Raw genomic sequence first — 26443 nt, 5'->3', positions numbered from 1 at the left:
AGTGACAGAAAATTAATCCCTCATAATTCTACAAACCAGAATTTCAAAGTCCAAGGTGTCAAGAGAATCAGTTTGTGCTTGAGGGTCTCCCTCCTCGGGCTCTCCTCGGGCCCTCCCTCTGTGTCCTCCTATGGTCAGCCCTGTGTTCGCAGCTCTGCCTAAGCATGTTCTCAAGGTGTCAGCCATCTTGGATGATCTCATTTTATCCCAGTTACCCATTTTCAAGCCCTGTATTGAAAACCGTCATGGGCTGAGGTACTGGGAGTTAGGGCATCAGCATGACAGTTCATTCAGCCCGTGACAGTGCCCTAAAAGTCTGAGCACAGCTACAGTCATCATATCCCACCAAGATACCAGCTCAATTGATTTCCTTTTTATTATATGTGTGTGCAAAAGAGAGAGAGAGAGAGAGAGAGAGAGAGAGAGAGAGAGAGAGAGAGAGAGAGAGAATATATAATTTGGCAGGCATCAGCTTCTTTTTCCAGCTTGCACTGAGGATTATGGTGGGGATTGAGCATTTGATCATCAGCGCCTTTACCCACTGAGCCATCTCAGCAGCTCAGTTCACTTCACTCCTTCACGTGTACAACTTTGTCGAGGTGAGAATTAAAAAGGATTGTTTGCTATTAGTCTCTCTCTGGCGGCTACTCTGCCAAGAAGTCTGCAAGCCACCCTCTCCCGGCTGTCTCCCTTTTAGCCACCCTCTCCCGGCTGTCTCCCTTTTAGCCACCCTCTCCCGGCTGTCTCCCTTTTAGCCACCCTCTTTGTGAGGTCCCCTAGGCAGTAGTTCACACACACACACACACACACACACACACACACACACACACACACACACACATCTCATTCTTCGGGTCCTGCACATTCTCACTCAACAGAACCAGATCCGCACGCTCCAACAGCCTTTCAGCCATTTCTTTCACACACTGTCCTCTTTGGCCCGGTAAAATCAAAGTTCCAAAACTTATAATTTAGCAATTAGATTTATATGTTAAATTCTCAATCCATAATTCATCCACACAATGAATTCACTGCCAATTGATAAAGATGTAAACCACCCACCTAGAAAAGATAAGACTCGATCTAGTTCACCTAAATCAGAACCGTCCTTCTCTCTAGATTCCGTCTTGATCTCCCCTTCCTCCTCCCCCCCCTCTCTCTCTCTCTCCCTCCCTCCCTCCCTCCCTCTCTCTCTCTCTCCCTCTCCCTCTCCCTCTCCCTCTCCCTCTCCCTCTCTCTCTGTCCAATCTCAATCATGTATTGCCTTGACATCAACCTACACAACTCCTTCCCTTCTAACCCCTCAGTATGTCAGGCACTCTGTAGCTATGCATTATGTGAAGAAGGAACAAAGGTGACTTTCAGCCCTGGAAATTGGCTAGTGTCACTAAGCAGTGTCACCCGGGAAATCAAGCTTAAGATGTAAGGGATGACGTTTAGATGCTGGTATATGTGATTATTACATGTCAGCTGTAATTAGGTTAAGAAATGATGGCCAGTATATGTTGACTTGAATATTAAATTGATTGAGTAGTGCCTTGAAGAAAACCAAAACTACATAGTGATATTCCAGTTTCCCACCTGGCGTATGGTCAATAAACCATCTGTGTACCCCTTTATTGGTTTTCCCATCTTCTTCAAGGGCCCTGAACTTGAAGAACTCAATTTGGGGAAAGCATGTTCTCATGTTCTCATCTTTCCTTTTCTGTGATTTGTCTTCCTCTGTATATCATCCTTGTCTTCAGTGTTTGTGATACCCACCAGAATATCTTCACAAAGATCTCCTAAAACTGAGAGAAAGACCCAGAGAGACACAGACAGGGAGAATGGGGATGCTAGAGAAAGATTTAAATACCTGCCAAAACAAAGACAGAATAGGAATGTTCTTTCCATAAAATATGGCAGCCCTATGGAAGCAAGTTGGGAGTTCAAAGACGCTGCATTTGCGAATGACTATGCTGGATTTCTGCCCATACACTTTGTGTTCTCAGGTTTGTTTTCTTGTGGTGCTAGGGATTAACCTCAGGGCCTCGCACATGCTGGGCAAGTATGCTGTCCCAGAGCCACATTGGTGGTCTCCGGCCCTCCATATTGTAAAACACCTAGTACGCTTTCCACGGTGGTGTCTAATCTCCTCCTAGTTTCACAGAAATGCTCAACTGAATCCAGTAGGTATTCCATTTGCTCTGTAACAGAAATGGCGATAGTGTTTGACAGCATGTGTGACTCCAATAGGTTGAAGATTCATTGAAAATAGAAACTGCCCTCCACCCCCAAGCTGTTTAAGCACAGCAGTAAGATTAGATGCAACAGTGAACTTCCTTCTTTTTGTAAAAAGCTTTCAAAAGTCGCCAGTAACCACACCAATGACTGAATGTTCACTATATTTTGTGATGTGATGATGTGGTGTGTGTGTGTGTGTGTGTGTGTGTGTGTGTGTGTGTATGTGTGTGTGTGTGTGTGTGTGTGTGATATGTGGATGTGTCTATAGGTCAGAGAACAACCTCAGGGATTGGTCTTTCTTTTCTGTAACTTGCTCCTACATATGTGCAGTAGGCTAGCTGGCCTGGGGGCTCCCAAGATTCTCCTATTTCTGCCTCTCAGCTCCCATCAGAGCACTGAGACCACATATGCTGGATACCATGTCCAGCCGTATGGGGGTACTGAGCATCCAAACTCAGGTCCCCATGATTAGAAGGCAGGTGCGTTCAGCACTAAGCCATTTTCCTTGCCCAAATGACTTAATTTTATAAGCATCTCATAGACCGGGAATTTCCTAGAAGTAAATCAGATCTTTGAGTGGCTGAGAAGCAATCCATTCCCCAGAACTCCATGTAGGGTCCAGCTACCCTAGGCCCTGACTTGAATCCCTGTAACTAGTGAGGGAAGATGCACAGAAATTCTCAGCCAAGCATCCATGCATGTTCATCGCTGTTGGTTTAGTCTTTTTAAGGCTCTTCATAGATCACAGTGTGCTGACAGTCACAGAACACTGGTGTTTTCCCAAGGAAGAACACTTTACTTGGCTCCGAGACTCTGTTTCAGTTTCAAAACTTTGGCATCCCAAAGCTTGCAGATGAAGTCCTAGATGTGGTAGAGGGAACTGAAATCTTAATGGTTGCTTGTGAACTTACCACGCCGATACAAACTTAGGTTTATTGCTGGGCACACGAGTCCTGGGGACAGAGGGAAGGAAGACTGTCCAAAATCTTGTCAGCTCTTAGAAACTGAAGGGAACGTGATTAACCAAATGCATTAATGATTGTTTCTTACTCAGGCCATTCCTCTAACGGAGTTCTTCCGGACTTAGTCCTAGATGTGGCTTTACAGGTGTCTGTAAAAGTATCCAAAGTTAATGGAACCATGAAAGGAAAAACATTGCCCTTTAGGTGTTGACATTGCACGTATTTGGAAACAAGAGGAAGATGCAACTTCCTTGTTTGAGGGCTGTAGCCACGCCTTGATTGAGTACAAGCTTTTCAGAAAAGCCGAAGCAGGGGCAGCTTTTATCTGAGTAGACGTGGACGGTTCCTGATTGGGTTTTCGGCAGGGGTTGATCTAGTGCTCCTAAAATGACTGAGTGATCAAGGGTCTTTTGAATAGAGTAACTTTCAGTTTGCTTTTTTTCCTTCTTTAACTTTAGTTCCCCCCCAGCCAGGAGCATAACAATGAATTAACAACTTCCCAGCCGGTGGGAAGCAGCACCAACCCCTCTTGCTGTTGTAGGTGACATCAACATTCTCTTGTGGTTCCTTTGTCTAATTGCCGGCCTCTACTTCCTGTCTGTGTTAGTTGGTCTACTCAGCTCACAGCAGTTGTCTTGAGAACACGGGGGAATGTGGGGATCTATTTGGATGGGTGCATGGGAGTCTGTTTTATAGTGTGTTTCTGGTTTCCTGGAGACTTCTACAAGAGGACAAAAAAAAAAAAAAACAAATATCTTTCAAAGAAATTTCACTGCCCTTGAATATTCTGGGCTGTAACCCACACTCTCCTTTCATTTCCTTAAACTTTTCGTTGGCCCCATTTCTACCAGTTCACATTTATTATTTCTGTGAACTCCAGCCACACGAAGACTCCAAGAGGTTGAATTACTTGCCTAAGTTCGCAGTTAGGAAACGAAAGCTCCGATTATTCCATTTAAATCTTTCTGGGTCCGGGATCCTGTGTTCCCCACCCCCACCCCCGGCTTTCTCACAGGTCTGGGTTCGTACTAAAAGTGATCATCTCTTGGTTTTTTTTTAAAAGATCCGAAGTCTTACTGGGTTGCCAAGTAGCTGAACGATTAAAGAAGGCAGGCCATTCACCGACCTCTTCGGATGCTGTAGTGTAGAGCTCAGCGGCCGCAGGTGGTGAGCTCTGCTGAGGTGGTGTCAGAAACCCTGCCCTGATTGCTAGTCTCAGAGAATGGCGTTGAGCTCATCACAGTGCATCATCGGCCATTCACCACAGCCCCACAACAGCTTCGTCTAGGAGATCAACAGGTTTTCTCAAGTACTTAGTGGCTTGAAAAGTCAAGTATTGACTTGAGCCACCCATAGCAATGGGAAAATGAAATTTAATTTTAGGTTAAAATACAGTGTACAGTGGGTTTGGTTCCTGTCTATGAGATTTGGAGTCTCCCCTGTGAGGCCTAACAAAGCAGAGAGACAAAAGACTCCATTCCCGTTTACATCGACAAGTTATTTGCCTTTGGGTCGATCTTTTTAGGTTAGAAAACTTGTGATTTTAAAATTTCATACATGAGTTCTGTATTTACATAATTTCCATCCCTCCTCCTCCCACTCTAGTTCTTTCTAGTTCCTCTTTTCTTCTCTTTTCCTTTCTTTTCTTCTTTTTTGTTTGTTTGTTTGTTGTTGTTTTTCCAGACAAGGTTTCTCTACATATCTCTAGCTGTCTTGCAGTTCACTGTGTAGACCAGGCTATCCTTGAAGTCTGAGATCTAAGTACTGACTTCTTTCTAGCTTTTTTTTTCTTTTAACATGGAGATACCTTTTCTCTGACTCCCCCAGTTAGAAGAAAGGAGGTGAACCCAGAGAATTTGAACTGTTCCTGAGGCATGTTTAGAAAAGCTTGGGGCTGTCAGTGGCGGAGCTGCAAACCTACTCATGAAGACTTTGTTGTTTAACGATCACCGTGAGGGGAAATAGAGATTTCTCAACAGAGATCCTTCTGGATGGTTTTCAGTTATTTGTCTCCGTATTCCTTCCTAAGCAGCAATTAGGCATTGGTTCACCTGAAGAAACGTGTCAGCCAAGTCTAAACCATTCCTAAGAGCCATTTATCATCCTTCCTGCTGTCTTTGATAGTTTTCCAGTTTCAGACATTAGTGTTTGTTATATTATCTTTCAAAATATTTTGAGTTCTACAGGAAGACACGGTTGGGAATAATTTCCTCCGAGTGAAAAACCTGAAGACCTGATTAAATAAGTCACGACCTACTTAGGCCAGGCCTTGGGAATTCTCTCCATATTTCCTCTCTGGGCTAGGTATTTATTTATAAACATTAACCAGGATTTTCTGTGACGTAGGTACAGTATAGAAGGCCAGGAAAAGCCTATGTGGTTCCTGACCTGATAGGTCTAGATGGGAAGGGTATGTATTTCGTCTTCATACGAAAGTGGCCCTGGGATGGGGAGATGGTTTACATAGTAAAGTTCTTTTGCTTTGTGGTTTCTCCTATTATGTTTTGTGTGTATATACATGCATGTGTGTGTGTGTGTATGTGTGTGTGTGTATACATGTGTATGTATACGTGTTTCTGTGTTTTTCATGCTTTTTCTATTCCCATTTTTTTCTGCTTTATTTATTTGTTTTGCCTATTTTGTTTTCTAAAGAGAGAAGTGGCAGGGTTGGATGGGTAGAGAGGTAGAACAAATGTGAGGGAGCTAAAGGAGGGGAGACTGTGATCAGAATATATTATATAGAAAAATTATTTCCATTGAAGAAATAATAAAAATAAAGTGGATGTCACCCCAATCATGATGTTTGAGGTTGATCTTCTGGCTTGCTCTGTGTGCACATGTGCACGTATGACTCTTGACATGAACACACACATTTTTAAGAAAGGAGATGACTTTTTTTCCCTCCTGGCTCACTTAGTAATAACAATTTAAATTATTTTTGTGTCTTTTGAAGACATCAGTGAATTGCATCCAGCCCCTTGTATGTTTCGGTTGTAGATGGAGTCTCCACGTTTCTCATACATATTTAGGGTGCTTTTGGTATTGAAATTCTTAATAAACAAGCTATGAGAAAAGAATCTTGGAATGATCCGGTCGCCTGGATTGTGTCCAGATCGGATTCAGGGGCTTTGGGTTTACCCAAGTGCAGCTGGTCCAATTTGTTTGCCAGCGTACTCACTGAACCAACACGTCATTTTAAGGAAAGAAATCAAAATGGGATATTTTGCAGGTGGCATATCCTTAGTGGCTGTACTGGAGAGAGAGAAAAAAAAATCAAGACGAGAAGTAAAGGCATCGTTGTAAGATGGTTTTTAATTGGTGGGCTCATTCCTCCCTCTCAGGAGAACGAGCTGTACCAACTGTGGAATGTTCATCCCTTTCTGCTACTTTTCAAGAGCTTCCTGTTTAGTTTGAGCAGGGTATTTCCCCACCTGTTAGGCAACATGATGAAATTAGGCTAAAGCCCGTGAGTAATTTCACTCCAAATCATGACTCACAGTTTGGAGGCTGCTTCATGGTCTTGCCTGTCATGAGAGGCCTCAGTGGCATCACTGTGGGCCCAGCAGTACTATCACGTGCCTGCTCTCCTCACACACTGTAGGTCTACGTGAAGCGACTGCTTGACTCTCAGCATCCTCCCTGGCTGGCTCTCTGCTCCCTCAGGCAGAGATCCTGCCCGCCGAGGGAAGAACTCAGCATCCCTGTCCCTTATCCGTAAGAGTTGATTGCTAAGTTAATCGTGATGGAATGCTTTTGTTCTGTAGTCACATCCTTCCACATCTCCAGGTTTTTGTATACACCATCCTTCTCTGGTCAGCCCGAAACCTGGCTTTTCCTGGTAACTGCTTTCCAACCATAATCCTTTTTATTATTATTAATTATTTTGATTGTTTTCCTGGCTTTCATGTACTTGATGCTAGCCTTGAACTCACTGTGTAGCCAAGGACAATCTTGAACTTCTTATCTTCCGGCATCCTTTAGATGCCGTTGTATGCCACCATTCCTGGGTTCTGTAGCACTGGGGATGGAGGCCAGAGCTTGTGGAAGTCCTATGCAAAAAGGTAGAATTGACCTCTCCCAGGCTGTCCATGCTACTGGCTGCCATTTTGCCTTAGGGTTTTGTACATCTTCATGTGAAGTTGTGTCATCTGGTGAGCTTGAACATACCTTTGCTGACATCATCTCCTGACTTCCTGGTCACCTCATATTCACCAGTTGAGAGTCAGCTTCTCCCCCAACCACTGCACGTCTTGTTGCTACCCTAAGGAATTTAGTCTCCCTTTGGTCTGCATATGTCTGGACTAGCATTCTGGCCAGCACCACTCTGTAGCCCTCTTCCCTGGACTTTTTCACCTCTCCAACCCCGTGGCCTTCTCCTCACACCATGCCTATGCTTCAGCGTCCTTCACACTTTATGCATTTAAACAAACAGCAAACAGATCTCTTCCTGGGCTCAATCATCATCGGTGCCAAAAAAAGTTCAAGGTTTCTTATTGCACAAAGCTTAACTTGTTCCCAGTGTAACTGTTTCCCTGGGTGTATCTTCATCCCTCCGCAGCTGCTTTCGTTTGGAAGCCTCCACCAAATTCCACTCCAACTTGTTGCCTAGTGTGTCAGTAATGCAGCTCTAATTGTCTTTGGACATCTTCCCCCAAATGTCCTGCCAACACCTGAAGTTCATGGGATCTAAACATGGCCTGACTGTATTTCCCCTAAGCCCACTCTCCTCCCAACATCTCCCACACTCTGTAGAGGTTGGGGCCCTGGAGACCTCTAGGCAGTTCCTCTTCTTCCTCTGCTGCGTCCCTGGGATCCATTCATCATTCCCACCCTGTTCCGTTTGCCTCTCCAAGTTCAGATGCCTGGCTTGTTTGCACTCATCTCTTAGGCTGGGCTACAAGGATGTAAATCTGGAGTCTTGGGACTCTGCATGACAAATCGACATAAATTCTCCTCTGTGGGATCTATCTTCCCGTGTCCTGTTTTCTCTATGTGCCTGCAAAGTTCGTGTCTATCTCCAGGAAGTAATCCTGTACTATGTGCGATCGCCAGCTTCTTAGCAGACAGACATTCGCTTTGGGGACCTCCGTGAGGTTGCTAGGTAGTAGTTGGGGATGATAGAAGACAGACAGGTAGACAGACATACAGACAGATACAGACATATATACACACATAGATACGTAGGTAATATAAAACAGTTTAAGAGATCTTACCACTTTTCGGCTGTTCCGTTAATATTTCTGTCCCTTTCATCCCCTGGGCAACTTTTCATGGTTTTGCGTGAATCAAAATGTTGGCCATGGACTTTAAAATGTTGTTATTTCACTGGATTTTATTTTTACTTGTGTACTTTTTGTTTATTAAAATAATGTGACTTGAGGCTGGCATTCTACCACTGGTCTGTATCCCAAGTGTGCACACACACAGAGGCACACACACACACACACACACACGCACACGCACACATGCATACACACACAGAGGTACATACATGCACACACACACACGCACATACACACACATGCACACACAGAGGCACATACACGCACACATACACACTCGCATACACACACACAGAGGCACATACACGCACACACACACTCGCATACACACAAAGGCACACACATGCACACACACACATGCACACACACAGAGGCACACACACGCACACACACACAGAGGCACATACACGCACACACACACATGCACACACACAGAGGCACATACACGCACACACACACATGCACACACACACAGAGGCACACACACGCACACACACACACAGAGGCACATACATGCACACACACACATGCACACACACACAGGCACACACAAGCACACACACACACATGCACACACACACAGAGGCACATGCCTGTAGATACCATTGTCATGAGTCCTCATCACTATGTGTGCACTATGTCTTCTGAGGCAGAGTCTCTCACTGAGTATAGAGATCACCTGTTCTGCTAAGCTATCAAGCAAGTCCCAGAGGTTCATCTGCCTTTACCTCCCCAGTGCTGGGATACAGAGGTGCTGCCTCACCCAGCTTTTTACATGGGTACCGGGGTTCCAAACTTGGGCTTTCAAACTTGTCTAGCAAGTACATTCCTAACTGGGCAATTTCCCCAGCCCCTTCCTTCCCTAGTCCTTTTTGTTTCCTTTCTGCTTTGAGATAGGGTATCACTAAATCATCCCGACTACTGTTGAACTCAGTCCGTAGCCCAGCAAGAAGATGAACTTGAAATCCTCCTGGCTTCCTGTGTATCCATGATTGTATACCCACCTCACCAGGGCTATATTAAAAAAACAAACAACTTAATAGTTTAGATGTAAGACCTTTCATTTTCTCCCCTAATTTTTATCCATCTGTGTGTGCTCAGCCTAAACAGGGTGATCATGATCCCCAAACGAATGAGGTGAAATTCTGTCTTACTTGACAAATTGTCCACTAAGAATATGCAGAAATTTCCCTCCCTTTCTCAAGCATAGCATCCCTTCATTCAGCGCAGACTCTGTGAGCTGCTGTGGGAGACGTTCAAGGCCTGAGATGTTTGCCAGGTCAGCGTGGTTGGGTCCTGTCTTAGTTTTCATTCCGTTAACTAACTACTTGTTCCTATACAAACCCTTCATCTGTTGGGAAAGAAACCTTTCCTTATAGTGGTTCTAATGGTTTTCAATAATTAAAATACTTCGTGTTTTCATTAAACTTGATTTCTTCCATTCGCAAAGTGACCCTTTGCCCACTCGATGAGAATTCCTCTAATCCCCATACACGAATGACTTTATTAAATCTGTAAAATATCCTGTAGCAAATCTAGGGGATGCTGTGCATGTCTGTGAGTCAGGATGTTACACAGCTGCACAAACAGACTATCCTACACTTTGGCTCACAAGTTAAAACTCTGGAATTTTCTGTCAGTGCTTACGGGCAGATGGAAGTCTTTAGTAGCGTTTCCCTTTGGGAATTTAAAAGAAATGGCTGCTTCTGTTTTTAAAAAGAAAAAAGATTAAAAATCGATAGTATTGAATTTTTGGAATTAATTTTATGGTAAAGATTCTCAAATGAGTACACTCATTTGAGAAAAATGTCTATGAAATTAAAACTACACTGGGCCTGCAATGAGTGTGAATGAGCTGAGGTGCTGTGGGACTTTGTTTGAGAGATCGCAACAGTGCTTTCTCCGACTGTGGACAGGCCCAAGCACATGGCTGAGAGCAAAAGCAGGTTGTGGTGCATCTGATATTCTTATATTCTTACACACTTATATTCTTCTGAAACAGAGATCTACTCTCACCTACCACAGCTCTCCCCCTTTTAAGTAAAGGACATTCTGGAAGCCAACCAGAGCTCTGTCTTAGCAGGTTTATGACCTTGGCCGAGTTACCTGATTTCTCTGGGCTTCCCCCTTCCTCTTTGGGCGAAGTGAGTAGGACCTTCCCCTGTTCTGCAGGGATGAGCAGTATCCATGAGGCACTCAAGAGCTGGTCTTCAGTGACTCAGCCAAAGCGAGTGGAAAAACCAAGAGGACTCTGAATAGTTGAGGAGGGCACCGTGAGATCGCTTAGCCCAGCCTCCCAGTTTACAGCGTTGAAAACTCGGGGTGCTCACTCAAGGTTATGGGGGCTACTGCTGAAGTAGCCGAGTTGGTCTGGGATCCAGATCTCTTCTTTCTGGCTTACAGTTCACCGTTCCGATTTCGTGATCAAAATCCAGATCAGTAACAGTGATTTTTTTTTTTTTACCGGCTGTCCGTGTTGTGCAAGGCCTGCTTCGCTTTCTGGCTTACGGTTGGCTGCTTTAGAGATACCAGGAGATGCTTCTGGTTCGCTGGATGTACTTGGATAGTCTAATGCAGACAGCCTGGTGGAGGGGAAGTCCCCTGACTGGCAATCAGATGACGGACACTATGCATCTGCCGTTTATGTGATGTTTAGAGCACTCCTGTTTCTCTTTGAACACTTCATACATATGATCATTTCACATGGTCAAAAACATGACCTTTATAAGTTGTTACTGTTTTCCCGTAAATAAGCAAGAAGCTTTGAGTTTGCACTGTGTTGCATTAAAACCTCAGCCATCCTGGATTCTGTCCCTGCATGGTAATTATTCCATTATCTTAAGGACCCCAGGTCACAGTCCTTCCTAAGGAACACTCCCTGCACACTCAGCTGGAGTTCATTCCTCCCTCCCTCCCGGGAGTCCACTTTTGGTTTTGGTTTGCATGGCCCACTGGCTATGTCTGCTTCCTCAGCAGACCGAGCAATTTCAGAGCGAGAAGCCGGCCAGCCCCACTGGTTCTGTGATCTCCCTGGATTTTCCAGGTACATAGCACTGAGTTGAAGTCAGCCTTGTAAGAAACTGGTTGGGATTACTAGTGTTAGAGGCCGGCAGCTATGACTCAAAAATCCAAACTCTGACATTCAACTCTTGTGCTATTGCAGTAGGGTAGCTTTTATATTGCTTACTCGATATATTTTTAATCTTCGCCCTTAGGTTCTCAATCTCTGTGGCTCTCCCGCTATTCAGTTGCAGAGATGACACCCTCTTTCAATACCCGTCTCCAAAGCTGTTGTGAAAATTAGCCCAAATTAGTGCAGGCAAAGCGCTTGGCTGAGTTTTTGGCAAATAGTAAGTGCTCAAGAAATATGGGACATTATGAGTTCTGTTATTAATAAAGCACTCAATACTTCTGGCTGTTGGGAGAGCGAAAGAACCCAATGCGGGCCAACGAATAAATAGCTCGTGCTCTCTGTTTCTCAGAAGCCTGAGGACAGAAGCACGGACCTTGGGGTTTTCTTTTCATAAGTTGTCCAACCCTTCTCTCATCATGGGAAATGAGGCTGCAGAGTAAATTTCAGAATAAATTTCAGTCCTTAGAATTAGCTTTGGAGTGTCACAACTTTATCGCTAAAATGACCTCAGTGACTAAAAATTGAAAGACAAGGAAACTTTTTATCCTGAACTTGTCACTCTGTGTATCAGCTGGATGTGACAACCCTCCTTGCATGGATGTGTGTACATGTGTGTTGGGGGATGAGTTTGAAATCTCCCCTCTGTACCTGGCCTCCTCATAACTGTGACTAAGTACTTGCTGATGTGGTGTGGACAGTGACCCTGTTCTCCACTCTTATAGAAAATGTTGACTACCACTTAATTTGAGTAAGTCATGTGCTAAAACGTCTGAAATAGCAGGAGGGAACGTGATGGTTTGTGCCTGCACCCCTAGCACTGCGGCGAGCTAGGAGAACCGCTGAGGTGTGCTGGCTGTCAGCCTGGGTTCAGGGAGGGACTCTGGCTCAAGAGACTAAGAAAGAGATGATAGACCCCGTGTCCACCTCAGGTCTGAGCAGGTACATGGGAGCACATACCCACACACATTGAAACACACAGTCACAGACATGTACTCTTTTAAATAAGAGAATAGTTCTGGATTTGCAGAAAGCATGGAAAGATAGCAGGATCCTCGTATACTGCTGTATTTATTTTATCTCATCCTCAGTCTCTTGTGGTAGGTATGTGATAATCTTATTACAACCAAAGGACAGACAGTGGCACCTTCTTACAAGCTACAGTTTATAAGATTCTCAACGGTGTCATTATGTTTGATGGAGGATCCCACTAAGGACCCATGTCATGGCCTCTCACTGTCAGTCACTCAGACCCCGCTTTCTTTTTAATTACCTCGTTGGCCTGAAGTGCATCCGTCAGGTACATCAGACATGTGCCTCAACTTGGCCCCCTCCCGCATTTTCTCCTACTGCCCCTGGCTGGTGGATTTTGAGGAACCAGATTGATCACAACACATGAAGGATGTTACTGTAAACACAGTCTATCACACACAATGACCTTGGTCACCTTGGGTGAGGTGATTCAGTGTCCTTTATTATGAAGTTAGTCCTCCTCCACGTTTCTGCTCTTCAGAAGGAGTTGCACTGTGGTCGCGTTTAAGCGTGGGAAGGTAAGCTCATCTGTACACATTCCTTTTGTCCCAAATTTATTTACTTATTTAATATTTATTTGTGTAAGTATGGACCCATAGGTATTTATTTTATATTCTGGGTTATAAGTCAGTACTTATATCATTTAGTTTGCCCAAATTGTTCAGACATTTGGCTCTGAGTATCCTTTGAGTTCCTGCCCATGTTTCTCTGGCATCCACTGTTCAGTTTGTTTAGAGTTTTGGCGTCCTGACCCCAGAAGTAATTTCTGTACAGAATGGACTTTTTGATTTCCCCGTTATTGAAGAGAACAACCAGAAACCAAGGAAGAACACAATGGGAGTGTCTGGCTTTCATGTATGTCCATGCTAGTAATGTATTTACTGTCTTCCTATCTTGCAAAACACAAGTGTATGCAGTTAGGTTCCAACCGTCATTGGCGTCGTGTAGAGCATTCTGTATTCCCACTTCTCTATCTATAACTTCCCACCATCAGCAATCAATCCACTTGTTTCCTTGTGACGCATCTCACCATATACATACAGAGCTTTCTAACCTGTGCCCAGACCGGGGATCCTATAGTTGATTCATTTTCTCTTCTTCAATGTTCATTCATCTTCCTTCCAAAGAAGAGATTTGGTTCAAACTAATGTGAACTGTAATTAATGAGAATAAGGTCAAGGATGGCCCGTTGGCTACCTTATACACTGTCATCATGGATGGCTTGTGGCTTGTAGCTGTCATTGACTGTGGCCTTTTTATCTACTTGGTTCTATAGGTCTACCCTCACGTATGATGGCACATGAACAAAGCCACTGCTTCACTTAAAGGGAGGGGTGTAGTTAAATGTTCCCTGGGTACTTTGTAAATGGGGGAGGTATAGTTAATCTTCTTTGTGCACTATGCTTGTGCTTTCTTACTGAGTGTTCTGTGGGGTCAGTGGTAGAACTGTTAGGGAAACACACACACACACACACACACAAATCATGGTAAAACTCTATCACCATAATTTTAATATAATCATAATGATCGAACAGCCATGTCCACAAAAGGAAAGCTGTCTCTGAAGTCATGTTTTAAGGAAATAAAGGTCAGTTTGCTTATTTTTGTTTTTCCTTTTTAGCTTCCTCAAAGTGTGGGCCTAGCAACAAGTAAATCCCACAGATGATTTCTGTCTGGTTTTGTTGTTATTGGGTTTTATAAATGCATTCAACTTCACCTGCAAGTATTTAAGGATATTTAGAGAAAGCTGAGACCATCTTTTTCAACTCCTTTTTCACAAGGTGGCTGCCAGCTTGCTGCAAGTTAGTACCAGGAGATCTTTCACTGGGGCTCTTTTCTGAGTGACCTTTCAGTTACTAGATTTATGAATGGAATACTGTGCCTCATTTTCTCAGTGACTGAAATGATTGTGTGTGTGGAAAATGGGTGTCTGACATATCATAAAACACTAAATATTGTTTTTAAAGACCTATAAACTCTTGCACTAAATAGTTGGCCTTGTATAAGAAGCCCTGCCTGTTCTCGGGTCTCGGACGAAAGAACACCGAAGTTCACAATTTTAATGTAGTAATTATGTAGCTTCATTTATTTTTATTTTTTTTTTAGTTATATGGTCATGGCTGTGCTAAGGTTGCTTGAGTTTCTGTTTAACTTAAAATAAAGACTGCATGTGCTCTTTGAAGCCTTACCAGTCGGTAATGTGAGGAAGCTCAGTGGTATGGGCTTAATTTGCTAGGAAATAGCTCATAAGCAGAATCTCCATATTCAGGGAGGGCAAGATTGCACTTCAAAATGTGCTGTATTTAAAAATGTTTAAGTCTCTAGTATGAACCAGAAGGTAATGGTGAACAGGAAAGTAGATCACTGTCGTGTGTGATCTACTCTTGTAATCCCTACACGTAGGAAGCTGAGGAAGAGGATTATGAGTTCAAGGCCAGCCTGGTCTTCGTAGACCAGGTCTCTTCTGCATAAGAAGAGCAAAGAAAAAGAAAAACAACAAGAAAGTATGTGAAGATTAACACTGAAAACAGCTAGATGGGAGGGAGCCCTCCCCCACGTGTAAATGCAGGCTCTTTTGGGCTTAGATAGAAGAGTTTACAGAAAATTTCAAATGGGTTTTTGATGATAAGTTTGTTCTAAAGAAGAAACATGGAAATACCAGGGGTGCTCCCAATCTCCAGGTGTCTGGAAAAGATTTATTCTGCCCATACGTCCCTGCTGTGCCGCGCTTCGAGAGAACTGCAATGGCGTTGGGCCAACTGTTCCACCACACAGTGTCTAACAGCCAGGGTGATTTTAAGTAAGAGTCCACCAATTATAAAAACAAGTAGGTTCATTGTGCCAGGGGGATACACAAGCTCACTCGTGCATGTGCACATCCCCCTGTGTCTGCTGGGCCCCCGGCCTCTGCCTTGAGAGAAGACATGTCCTTCATTCCCTATGCGGTCATGAATTTAACACAGCTCTTTTTTAACTCATCAGCCATCTCACCCGACCGTGAACCTTTGTCATCAAGGAAATGGTTGCTCTTTCTTTCTTTCTTTCTTTTTTTTTTTTTTTTTACTTTGCTTATTTCTCCTTACACGTGTAGAATAGACTGAGCTTCACTGGTTCAGATGGAAATCCCAATTCTTATGGTGCGTCAAGGAACCAGGTGTGTGGCCTGGATGATGATGATGTTTCCTCTCTAATGTAAGAAAGTAAGAATGAACTTGGCGTCGCCACAGAGATGAACTTCATATGGAAACATTAGTTCTTCTGTTTGCAGGAGTCAACTCTTCTATGTATATTTACAACATCTAGTTGTTCAAAATTGATCTTTTTCTGAGATTTCAACACCGAGACTCGTGAGAAAGAAAAAGCACACACTGGCTTCCTCAGTGGGTTGTCCTGTAGCACACAGTAGGCAGCTTGAACAGGAATAGAAGTGAAGGTTTTAGTTCTCTGCTGGGGCTTCCCTTTGTCCTAGGGTAACAGACTCCCATCCCCACGTCTCCTTCTGCAGAAGTTTGGCTGCAAATGGGGTTAGGACCACTTACAGAAGGCTGTGGTACCTCTGCCTGAGTGGCACTTGGGATCAGAGTAGAAATCCAAAGAGAGAAGAGAGGAACTTGCCGTGTGCAATTGGAAGAAAATGCATGCAGACCCAGCTGTCCACGTGTTTGTAACCGTTGATTGATGCTGTTCATTCAGTTTGGAATTTTCTTGGCTCTTGATATGTCAGGGGATTTCCTTTTTAACCAAAACTTGAACTTTTACGTATTATGTCATGATATCCCACATCTTATTTCAACCTTCTGCTTCCATTGACTTCACCTAACACTTGTGCAAGCGAGCGATGAGTACCAGCTCGCCACTCGTGCACAGAGGTGAGAATCCAGGTTCTTGCTGACACCCTTTATATGAAGGTCCTCATTAGTACCCAACAGGGGTAGGATTTCCAGTGGACAGGGTTTGACACAGCCCCAGGTGCTGCCTGGGGTAAACGTCTAGGCTCCGTGCAGTCTCCACTGGCATTGTGGGGGATGCTTCCTTACCTGCTAATAGGCATGAAGGTCCTCTTGTTTTGTCTTCTGCGAGCACAGCTCTGGCAGAATTATCAGGCTCCTTGCTGGAGACTCTTGAGAGTGAAAGCCTCGTTCCTCCTGCATTTAGCTTTTGCTTGGTGTGTATGATCACAGCTTCCTTTGCGGTGTTTGGCCAGAGCACAATAGTTGTGGTCTAAACGTCTCTGTCTTCTCAGGTTGTCTTTTGTTCGCCCCTGTCTGGTAGCTAGAAAGAACAGGCTTTTGTCAAGGCCTTTTGGCTCATGTCCACTGGTCTGTCTGGTCTGTTAACTTCTTCAGCTATAAAAGTGAGAGATGGAGCCAATGTTCCCACAGCACCATGTTTTGGGGGTTCTGAGAACTTACAGCGATCTGCTTTTTCTCTACTTCCCAATCATCCCTTTAAAACCCAGTAGCACACAGGGTTGCCATTGATTTCCAAGTTTATACTTAAGAAAAGGAAAAGGAGTAAAAATATCTCCCTTGAAGTGGAAGTGCTTGCTTTAGAATCTTCTTATTCCTCGTCCCTTCCTCAGATAGTTTTTGTTATGAAGATTTTCAGAACTATACAGAGGATAAAATCATTTAATCATAGCCCCCCTGTCCTTACCGCAGAGCTTCAACAACTGACCATTTTGGTATGGCTGGGTAATTTTATTCACCTGCTCATTTCATCTGCCTTAGTTAGGGTTTTACCTCTGTGGACAGATACCATGACCAAAGCAACTCATATAAGAACAATGTTTCTTCGGGGCTGGCTTACAGTCTCAGAGGTTCAGTCCATTATCATCATGGCAGGAAGCGTGGCAGCCTGTAGGCAGGCATGGTGCAGAAGGAGCTGAGAGTTTTACACCTTGATCTGAAGGCAGCCAGGAGGAGACTCTCTTCCACACAGGGTGGGGTATAACCATAGGAGGAGACCCCAAAGCCCTCCCCAACAGTGACACACTTTGTCCAATAAGGCCACACCTACTCCCAACATGCCACTCTCTGTGAGGCAAACATTCAAACACATGAATCTATGGGAGGCCAAACCCGTTCAAACCACCACACACCATCTATCCATTCATTTGTCTTTGATGGGTATCAGCACAATTCATCTGTGATCACTTAAGCACATGTATCAGTCAGACTTTACTCTGTGAGTTTTCTGAAGTTAATTTCATATAAAGTGAAATAAAAAAAAACCTAGAGATCTGTGACCAGTTTTCTTTAATACATCCAATATTGAGATAAATTCTATCTCTCAGTTTCCTATCTCCAGTTAATTCTGATTTTCTTTTTTCTTTTGGCCTATTTTATTTTGATTCATATTGCCTATTTGAAACTTTGATAAAAATGGAATCTCAAAGTGCATTCTCTCTTCTATGTGGCCTTTTCAGCATGTTATTTCTGGAATGAACTCAAGTTGTTTGTACAAATGGGTTTATGCCATAGTTATATCAAAACTAACAAGAAAAGGGGTCCATTTAATCTTGAACTTAGGGGAAGTCTTGGCTATGAAAATTCTATTTGTATTTATTTTCTCCCTTAATATTTTATTATGAAAGTTTCCAAAACCTCAGAGAAGACGAAAGACTTGAATGCATCTGCCACCTGGATTCAACACTTAACATTTTGTTGATTTGAACAAATTGTTTATTTGTCTAAATACCCATTTTATAAAAAGACTGAGTAAAATCATCAGCTATCATTGTCTAGGTTTTTGCCACTACAATTTGGAGTTGGGATGATATCAGTCGTTGTTATGTGCTTTGTGTTTTGAATTTGCTATAAGGCAACTGCAGTGTGTGTGTGTGTGTGTGTGTGTGTGTGTGTGTGGTGTGTTTCTGAATGATAAAATACTGAAGGCATATGAAAATAATGCTTTGTTACATTGCCATACCCATGTTTCCCACAGAGTTTCATGACAGTTACCAGTTTATTTGAGGCTGAAAGATTGCTGTAACAGAAGCACACGATAGTGTTAGCATTGTAAAAATAGAGTTTAGCTTCCTGGCACTACACTTTATTTGGGAAGTGCTACGGTTTTCGCAGCACTATGACTCTGAAGTCCTTGCTGAGAATGCCAGACTAGCTGTGGAGGAGGAGCATCCTGTTGCTGGGATACCAAGAGACCTCCACCCCTGCACGATACATAGATGTGTTGTTGCACATGGTCTCAGCTGTGGTTCACGGGTCTTTATTTGTCTGGCCCTAACTCTTCTGTAAGTCTCTTGTTCCTTTTCTGTTTCCCAAAAAACGATTACCTAGGGGGACTATAACTCATGATTGATGGATTCCCTGATTGATATCAAGAGAGTCCTACCAGCTGCAGAATAGGGCAAATGGACTTTATGTGAGATTCCAAAGAGCACAGGAAAGTTGCTGTTCACAGTCCAGGAAGAGACAGAGAGTGCTGTTTCAGACTTTCCTTGCAGCTTTTCTCTAACTTGATTTCTCTTTATACAGTTGATGGACTAGACAAAGCCTCCATAGCAAACTCAGATGGCCCCCCAGCAGGTTCCCAGACACCTCCCTTCAAGAGAAAGGGGAAACTCTCCACCATTGGTAAAATCTTCAAGCCTTGGAAATGGAGGAAAAAGAAGACCAGTGACAAGTTTAGAGAGACCTCAGCAGGTACGATCACTGTCACAGTTGCAAAACGATAAATAGTTAATGTTTTCGGCCAGGTGAATCATACGCTTTACGTGATTTCTCTTTCAGAATGGATATGTACTTGCATTTAAAATGAAATTGTTGCACTTAAGGATGAGCAATTCAACGGTTCTGACTGTCCCTAATTTTTGCTCCGACTTTGGCTTTCCAATATTGCCTTACATTAAAATACAGTTTTTTGTTAATTCGTGTAGATACAGACATATGAAAAAGCAGAGGCAAAGTAGAAGGTTGGAGGTGGGATGGCATCTGGAAGTGTCGAGGCATCAAACACCTGCGTTTTCGTATATACAGAGTTGTGCGCGGTCTGTCTGTTGCTACTAGTAGAAACATATCTGTTAATTAAAACTATATTTCTTAGAGCAGGATCTTGTTGTAGGCTGACCTTGAACTCATTCCATGGCTGGCCTTGAACTCCCGATCCTTCTGAGTTCACCTCTTAAATGCTAGGTATACTAATTAAAGGCATATGGCACCACGCCTGGCTCAGAACTTAAAAAAAAAAAGTCTTCTTTATTGTAGTTTGTCCAGAGACAAGATGCCAGTGACTAGGCAAAAGAATGTGTTGACGTTTAATGTTAAAATCCCATTGAGTCTTTAGAACAAACCAATAGTCTCTGTCTTAGGAAAGATGATGGGAAATTATTCCATGATCATTTACTTTGTGGATTTATTGAGTGTGGAGAATTACATTGGACTGGGCGTGACGGCATGCGCCCCAACCAATCAGAGGGTGAGGCAGAAGAACTGTGAGCAGAAGGCCAGCCTGGATTGTATAACAAGACTGCATGCCAAAGTGAAAGAACAGGTGAAAGGAGTAGAAAGGTGGCTCAGAGTTTAGGAGCACTGGCTAATCTTCCAGAGGACCTAGGTTCAATTTCCAGGACCCACAAGGCAGCTCTCAACTGTCTGTAACTCCAGTTCCGGGGGAGATCTGACACCCTTGAGTTAATGCATATAAAATTATATGTATAAAGAGTGGAAGGAAAAGAGACCCTGTATGAGAAGAAAATCAATCAAAAGAATTTCATTGATTTGTACCTTTCACGTGGACTTGTGGGGGAAATTGGTTTTAATACAATCTAATCAAATGCTGGGTGTCCGTGGAATTTTGTTTAAGGGCAAAAGACATTTATCTCTTGATATAAGTCCAGCTTTTGGCATGACTACCGTTTTTAAACAGTTTATCAAAATTTCTCATTATGCTACTCTGCAAACATCAGCACGTGTGCAGGATCACAGAGAGAACCTTGTGAGCCCCACAAGACTGACCTCGTGTCCTTTTGATGTGAAACAGAATAGAAGATACTAGACACAGCACAAATGTGTGCAACAGGGACAGCAGAGCTCCCTAGAGACAAGTGTCTCTGCTGTGCTCCCAGGTAGAAAACTTGAGTATTTGCTGTCTAATGCACAAAAATGATACCTGAGAATGCTTCTGGAATTGTCTTGGAGGACGGAGGTTGTAAAAGCACAAGAAGAGAAAAAGATTGCTGGGAGTTGATATTTGTAGACAGTAGGTTCATGAGTTTATCGTCCTTCTTTATACCATGACAGTAAAATGTAGAAAATGACAGAGGCTTGGATTGAGGGGGGCAGTGGATACTGACAGTTTGACCATGTCTAGGGGCTTCCTGGATTAGAAACCAGTGTGAGATAGTGTGCTCTGTGCTGTGTGAGGACCAGTTAGTGGTTTCCTTCCTATCAAATGCTGGATAATCCTGGTCACACCAGATGGCCTCTGGGCATTGGTGTGTGTGTGTGTGTGTGTGTGTGTGTGTGTGTGTGTGTGTGTGGTGTGTTAAAATCCGAGGAATTAGTTCCTGGAACGGCGTCTTGCTCTCCCTGTTTTTCAGGAGTGGATGGAACCAGGTTGCCCTTCTGAAGTGCTCCTCTCATGTTTCCCCCAAACATTGCTAGGTTCTGGCTCTGCAAGTTACCATGGTTACTCAAGATGGGAGAGAGCTCTTGGACTATAACATTAAGATGTTGCGAGGAAACGAGAGGCTCTCAATTATCTCTGTGGCTCGTTATGCAGATCTGAAGCTACTCACGTGCCCCCTCCTTAGAGAGGACATGTACAGAGAATTACCCCTTCCTCTTTCCTTGTTATTTATTTGAATTATGAAATAGTCCTCAGCGTATATGTCTGCCTGTCTACTCTGAGGCTTTGATTTCTGTTGAGACCCAAAGAAAGTATCCATTGAAGCTTAAGCAAACCAAAAGGGCTGAGAGTATAGCTCAGTGTTAGAATAATTGACTGGCCACTGTGAGTGTGTGGTGGTGGGGGGACATTTTTCATTTTCATGTTGAACAAGGGTGTAACAGAAAAATGACAATAACCAAGAAAATGGTATCTTTCTTTAAAAAAAAAAAAACTATTTCAAATAGGAAATCCAGGCTGTTTGAACATGATCTAGGCTATGTGTAGTCTGGCAGGGCCGTCTACAGCATCTGAGGGTGGGGAAGATGGTGAATTTCTTCAGAGAAAAGTAACTATTGAGCATCAGTCCATGAGCCCCTCAGCCTGATATCCCATGTGTTCCGTGGTCATCGCCTCGCCTATATGCGAGGGTGTTTAGTTAGAAGTAGTCTAACACGAATGTGTTAGTGTGTGTGTTTGCACTGTACATGCTCCCTACCCCAGTCTATTCTAGTGGTCCTGAGTCCACCATGCTTTGGAATGCTCCTTCGAAGCCCAAAGAAACACCTCATCTTCAGGGCAGATCATGTTTGTACACAGACTTCCAGTTTTTTTGCCTTGTTCCTGGGCAGAAATTTAGCCCATAATTCCGATTCATTCTCCAGCAGGAGGACACCCCTCCTTTTCATCCACAGCTGAGTGTATTTTCATGGCTGACACATTCTGAGAAATATGCTTTAGGCTGGCTTGGTGTGGTGAACATCACAGCTTAACCATAGTGGAATGACAAGGGAGTCCTGTGATTGCTCCTTTCCAAACCCCCTTCTGTACCATTTCTCCTGGGTCTCATTTAGTAAAGGAGGCCTTCCTCAGTCTGGCCTGAATCAAACTTGTCTCCCTTCCCTCTTTAGTATTCAGACTGACATTTATATTTTTTCTTCCTTTCTAATTGTTTCCCTGTTTTGTTTTCAGAAGAGAGATGCAAGAATAGCTTCTGCATCTTTGTCTCTGTCAGTTTCTTTCAGTGCTAGGGATCGCAACCAGGTCCACCGTGCTAGACGAAAACTCTGCCACCTTGGAGTTTTAAACATATTTGTGACTCCCCAAGGTTAGACGTGCGAGCAAGTCCTCTATCTAAACAGTTACTCTTCCAACTTTTGCGTCCTGTTACCATCAAAACCAAGAGTCTTGAAAACAGCCGGCACCTGCTGCTTCCACTTTCCCCCACACTCAGCACCCATCCCTAGATCAGGTACACAAGGCGACGCAGGAAATTCCGGGAGGGAATGGCCGGAAGCACTGTGCGCATGCGCATTGCAGCATATATGCTGCATCCTGAGCTAAATAAGAAAACCTCACTCTAAATTTTTCTGTCCTGACATTTATTTTGATTTAAAAGTAGACTGTGCTCCTCGATAAAGAAAACCAAGGCGTTATCGCCTTGAGCACTGTGGCGTGTGCATGATGCTGTTAGTAATGGCAAAGGCACGCCTGTTGAGATTTTTAGATAGAGCCATTGTAAGCTATAGCATTCTAGGAACCAGACTAACTTGCAAAGAGCCCTCTGGCCCAAAGCTGAAGTTACTGAAAGTGTTCCACAGAGCGGGAGAATAACAACAGTTTTCACTGATGGTTGTTACATAGAACATTCTGCTATGACAACTCCATTCAGACTAGCTCACTGAGTCATGAGAGCAACTTATGAAGTCCGGGTGACGTGTTACCCGCTTCTACTAGTGAGGAGTCTTGGTCTAGGACAGTCAGCGGGCTTTCTTTTGGAAACGGGAGTCTGGAAGCAAAAAAGCACTGCAGCCAGCACCCAGCCCACTCAACGTTCCGTTCGTTACATTGTATCCCTGTAAGGTAACTTCCTGCACAGATCAGTAAACATCAGTCCTCCCTAGGGTTTGGCTCATTGGCTTGCTTTTCCTATAAGATGGATTTGGTCCTAGTAAATTACTTCGGTTCTGCTTGGCTGGCCTGATTGCTGCAGTGCACGTTCAGAAACATGGTTGGCAAGGATCAAAATTATGTTTGCTCCTAGAAAAGCATAATATTGTCCGTAACCATGGAAGCATAATATTGCTGCCTGGGATTACTTTCCATATCTGCCAAGAAGGATGAAGCGAACGGATTTCTCTGAGATGGGGCTTGTTAAGGCCTGCTCTCACTGTATAAGTACCCGAAAGCTTTTTAATTCTTAAACTCTCGCATTCCACTAAGAAAGTAGACATGCTGTCATCTCTATACCATACTGGAAGAGCAAGACAGAATCTGCCCTGTTTCCCAATTTACTATAGCGGAGGGAAGTTACATAAAACCAAGCAATGGGTACACAGCAACTAGAAAGTTCCTTAGACGGGACTCATTGTTGTTTCTAGGAAGGGTCACGGAGCAATTCCATCTCTGGTATACTTGGCACTGGTATAAACCACGATGGTATGGGGACGCCCTTGAGACTGAAATGCCTTCTCTTATGCATTATTGGCTAGTAGGGTAGGAGGCAGAAAGCAAACTCGAGGAAGTGTGTAGAATGTCAGGAAGTGGGTAGTGAAAATTACAGCAAAGAATTGGAAGAGTAACGTGAGAGATCATAATTGAGAATGGATGGGTCAAGGAAGTGTCACTGGAAAGAAAAGCCCCAGGAGAAATCCTGTGAGGAACCATGTGAGTTAGCGATCATGTGCGCACCCTTGCATCACCAGCGGTGTCAGCGCGTGAGCCTCATTCATTCTAAACATCGCCATCTCCGACAGCTGAACATTCACAGTGCTTGACCCTCATGCAAATCCTGGTAGTTACCTCATCTGTTGCCAGCACTTTGTCTGGTGAGAGCTGGGCCTGATGCCTCTGGGATGCCCATCCCCTCTCTGGCTGTGTCTGTCACCTGTTGTATGTGTCACAGGAACTGTGTCTGTGAGCTCTCTTCCTCCATGGCCTATCTCTCCCGTCAGTGTTAAGACTAGTGTGAATTCCCTTTCATCTCTGGGTATCTCTCTTCATTGTTACTTACCCACATTAGTTTTCTACTCCTAAACAACCTTCGTCATTTCCAGTTCAGAGCAAAGGGCAGCGGCATTTTCCAACTTTCCCTTTTAGTGAGAAGACTATATAGATTTGGGGGGTGGGGGAAGGATGTAGCAGTCATAGCCGAAAGACTCCTTCGATGATCTCCAAATTGTGAGGGGATGGTTTGGGCAGACTCTCTTAGAAACGTTTCCCTGTGAGTTTCCCTTAGAAACAGGGTTCCCCACCCCCCAATACTGGCCTGTGCTAGCCATATCAAACTCCTAACCTTCTAGAAAACACATGGCATTTTGCATGGTTCAGAAAGTTTTTTTTTTTTCTACTCTGCCTCTCTGTTTTTGATATAGCTCAATGAACCTTGAGCTCGTGGGAAGAGATATTTAGTCCCTGTGACCATGACAGTGTGTGTCTCTGAGATCTTAGAATCAACTGCAGTTTGGCTTTTGGGAGCACAAATGTGCAAAGGTCCCTCACATAGTCACTGTCAGTCACTGAACGTGTATGCCTTTTGCAAAGAGGTTATCCATAAGAAAAAAAAAACCGTGTCTGTGTCTGTATCTCTGTCTGTCTGTGGTACAATTCTAAGATTTTTTACTATATGAATAGTTTTGCCCAACCACTTCCAAAGTTAAGATGCATCAATGCCAGCTCCCTGCTCCACAACCCATTTCTTCCCTATGCTGCCTTTTGCGTGTGAATTAACCTCCCTCACTACCTTTTGGCTAACATAGGTCAGTTTCTTATTGAAATTCACTCTGGAAAAAAAAACAAGCAAAAAAAATAGCATTAATGCATCCTTCACAAAACTCCTAAAGTTCATACAGAATCAGAAAAGGCCCCAAATAACCAAAGCAATCCTTATAGAAAGAACGATGTTGTAAGTGTCACAATAACTGACCTCAAATTATAACAGAGGAGGTGAAAGAGTTAACTCAGAAGTAGCAACACCTAGTGCTCCTGCAACTTGCACAGAGTTAGAGTTCTGTCTCCAGCACCACATCAGGTGGCTGACAGCTGCCTGTAACTACAGCATCTAAGGATCCAGAATCCTCCTCTGACTCCTGCAGCTACAGCATCTAAGGATCCAGAATCCTTCTCTGACTCCTGCGGGCACCTGCACTCACATACACATACCCAAGTGTGTGTGCCCACACGTGTGTATGTGTGTGTATGTGATGCATACACACACACATATACACAAACGCAAACATGCATGCATGTACACACACACATACATACACATATGCACTCGCACACATGCACACACACACACACACACACACCTCTGCACATGTTTTCTAAAAAACATTCCAATTATATTACAGAGCAATAATAACAGATGACATGCTACTGGCACAAAAAACAAAATCATAAAAGTCCAAGCAAGCCATAAATAAACCCATAAGGTTGTAGCCAGCTAATATTTAACAAGGCTGTTTAAAAAAAAAACATACATATTCAGAAAAGACTGCTGCTTCAGCCAGCAGTGCTAGGGAAACTGGATTTTCGTATGTGAGGCAAAAGATTACATCGGTGTCTCTTACCCTGCACAACAATCAATTTGGAATTGATTAAAGGTCTCATTATAAGATCTGAACATTTGAGGCTGCTAGAGGAAAACATAGGCAGAGGAAAACACCAAAACATTTCAAGGTACACAGGGACAGGCAAGGGTTTCCTGAGCCCAGTTCAATGGCACAGGAGATAACCTCAAGAATTGACAAAGGGGACCACAGGAAATTAAGAAGCGTGTAGACAGAGCAGAAAGCAATCACCAGAGTGAAGGGACGGCCTTCAGAATAGGGGGAAGACAGCCTTGCTGCCTACACATCAGCTAGGGATTAGCAGCCAGGATGTATAACGAACAGCAGGAATCAAACGTCCCAAACACAAGTGTCCCAGTCACGAGACTAGCTGATGAACTGTAGAAACAGATCTCA

The 26443-nt window shown here is 43.7% G+C and overlaps 1 protein-coding gene across 14 annotated transcripts in view; it reads left to right on the top strand.

The window, feature by feature from the left end:
- Phactr2 (phosphatase and actin regulator 2) overlaps positions 1-26443 on the top strand; it is a 269237-nt gene that overhangs the window by 164215 nt on the left and 78579 nt on the right. For 12 of the 14 annotated variants that reach the window (XM_017589103.3, XM_017589101.3, XM_017589098.3 and 9 more), the window contains exon 2: positions 19127-19294. The exons of the other annotated variants lie outside the window; for them this stretch is intronic. In XM_017589103.3, the coding sequence (XP_017444592.1) occupies positions 19127-19294 (168 nt within the window). The remainder of the gene's footprint in view (positions 1-19126; positions 19295-26443) is intronic. 14 annotated transcript variants of the gene reach the window in all.

Source organism: Rattus norvegicus, chromosome 1, assembly GCF_036323735.1.
Source record: "Rattus norvegicus strain BN/NHsdMcwi chromosome 1, GRCr8, whole genome shotgun sequence".
NCBI classification, from domain to species: Eukaryota; Metazoa; Chordata; class Mammalia; order Rodentia; family Muridae; genus Rattus; species Rattus norvegicus.
This window is presented reverse-complemented; position numbering and strand designations above follow the sequence as displayed.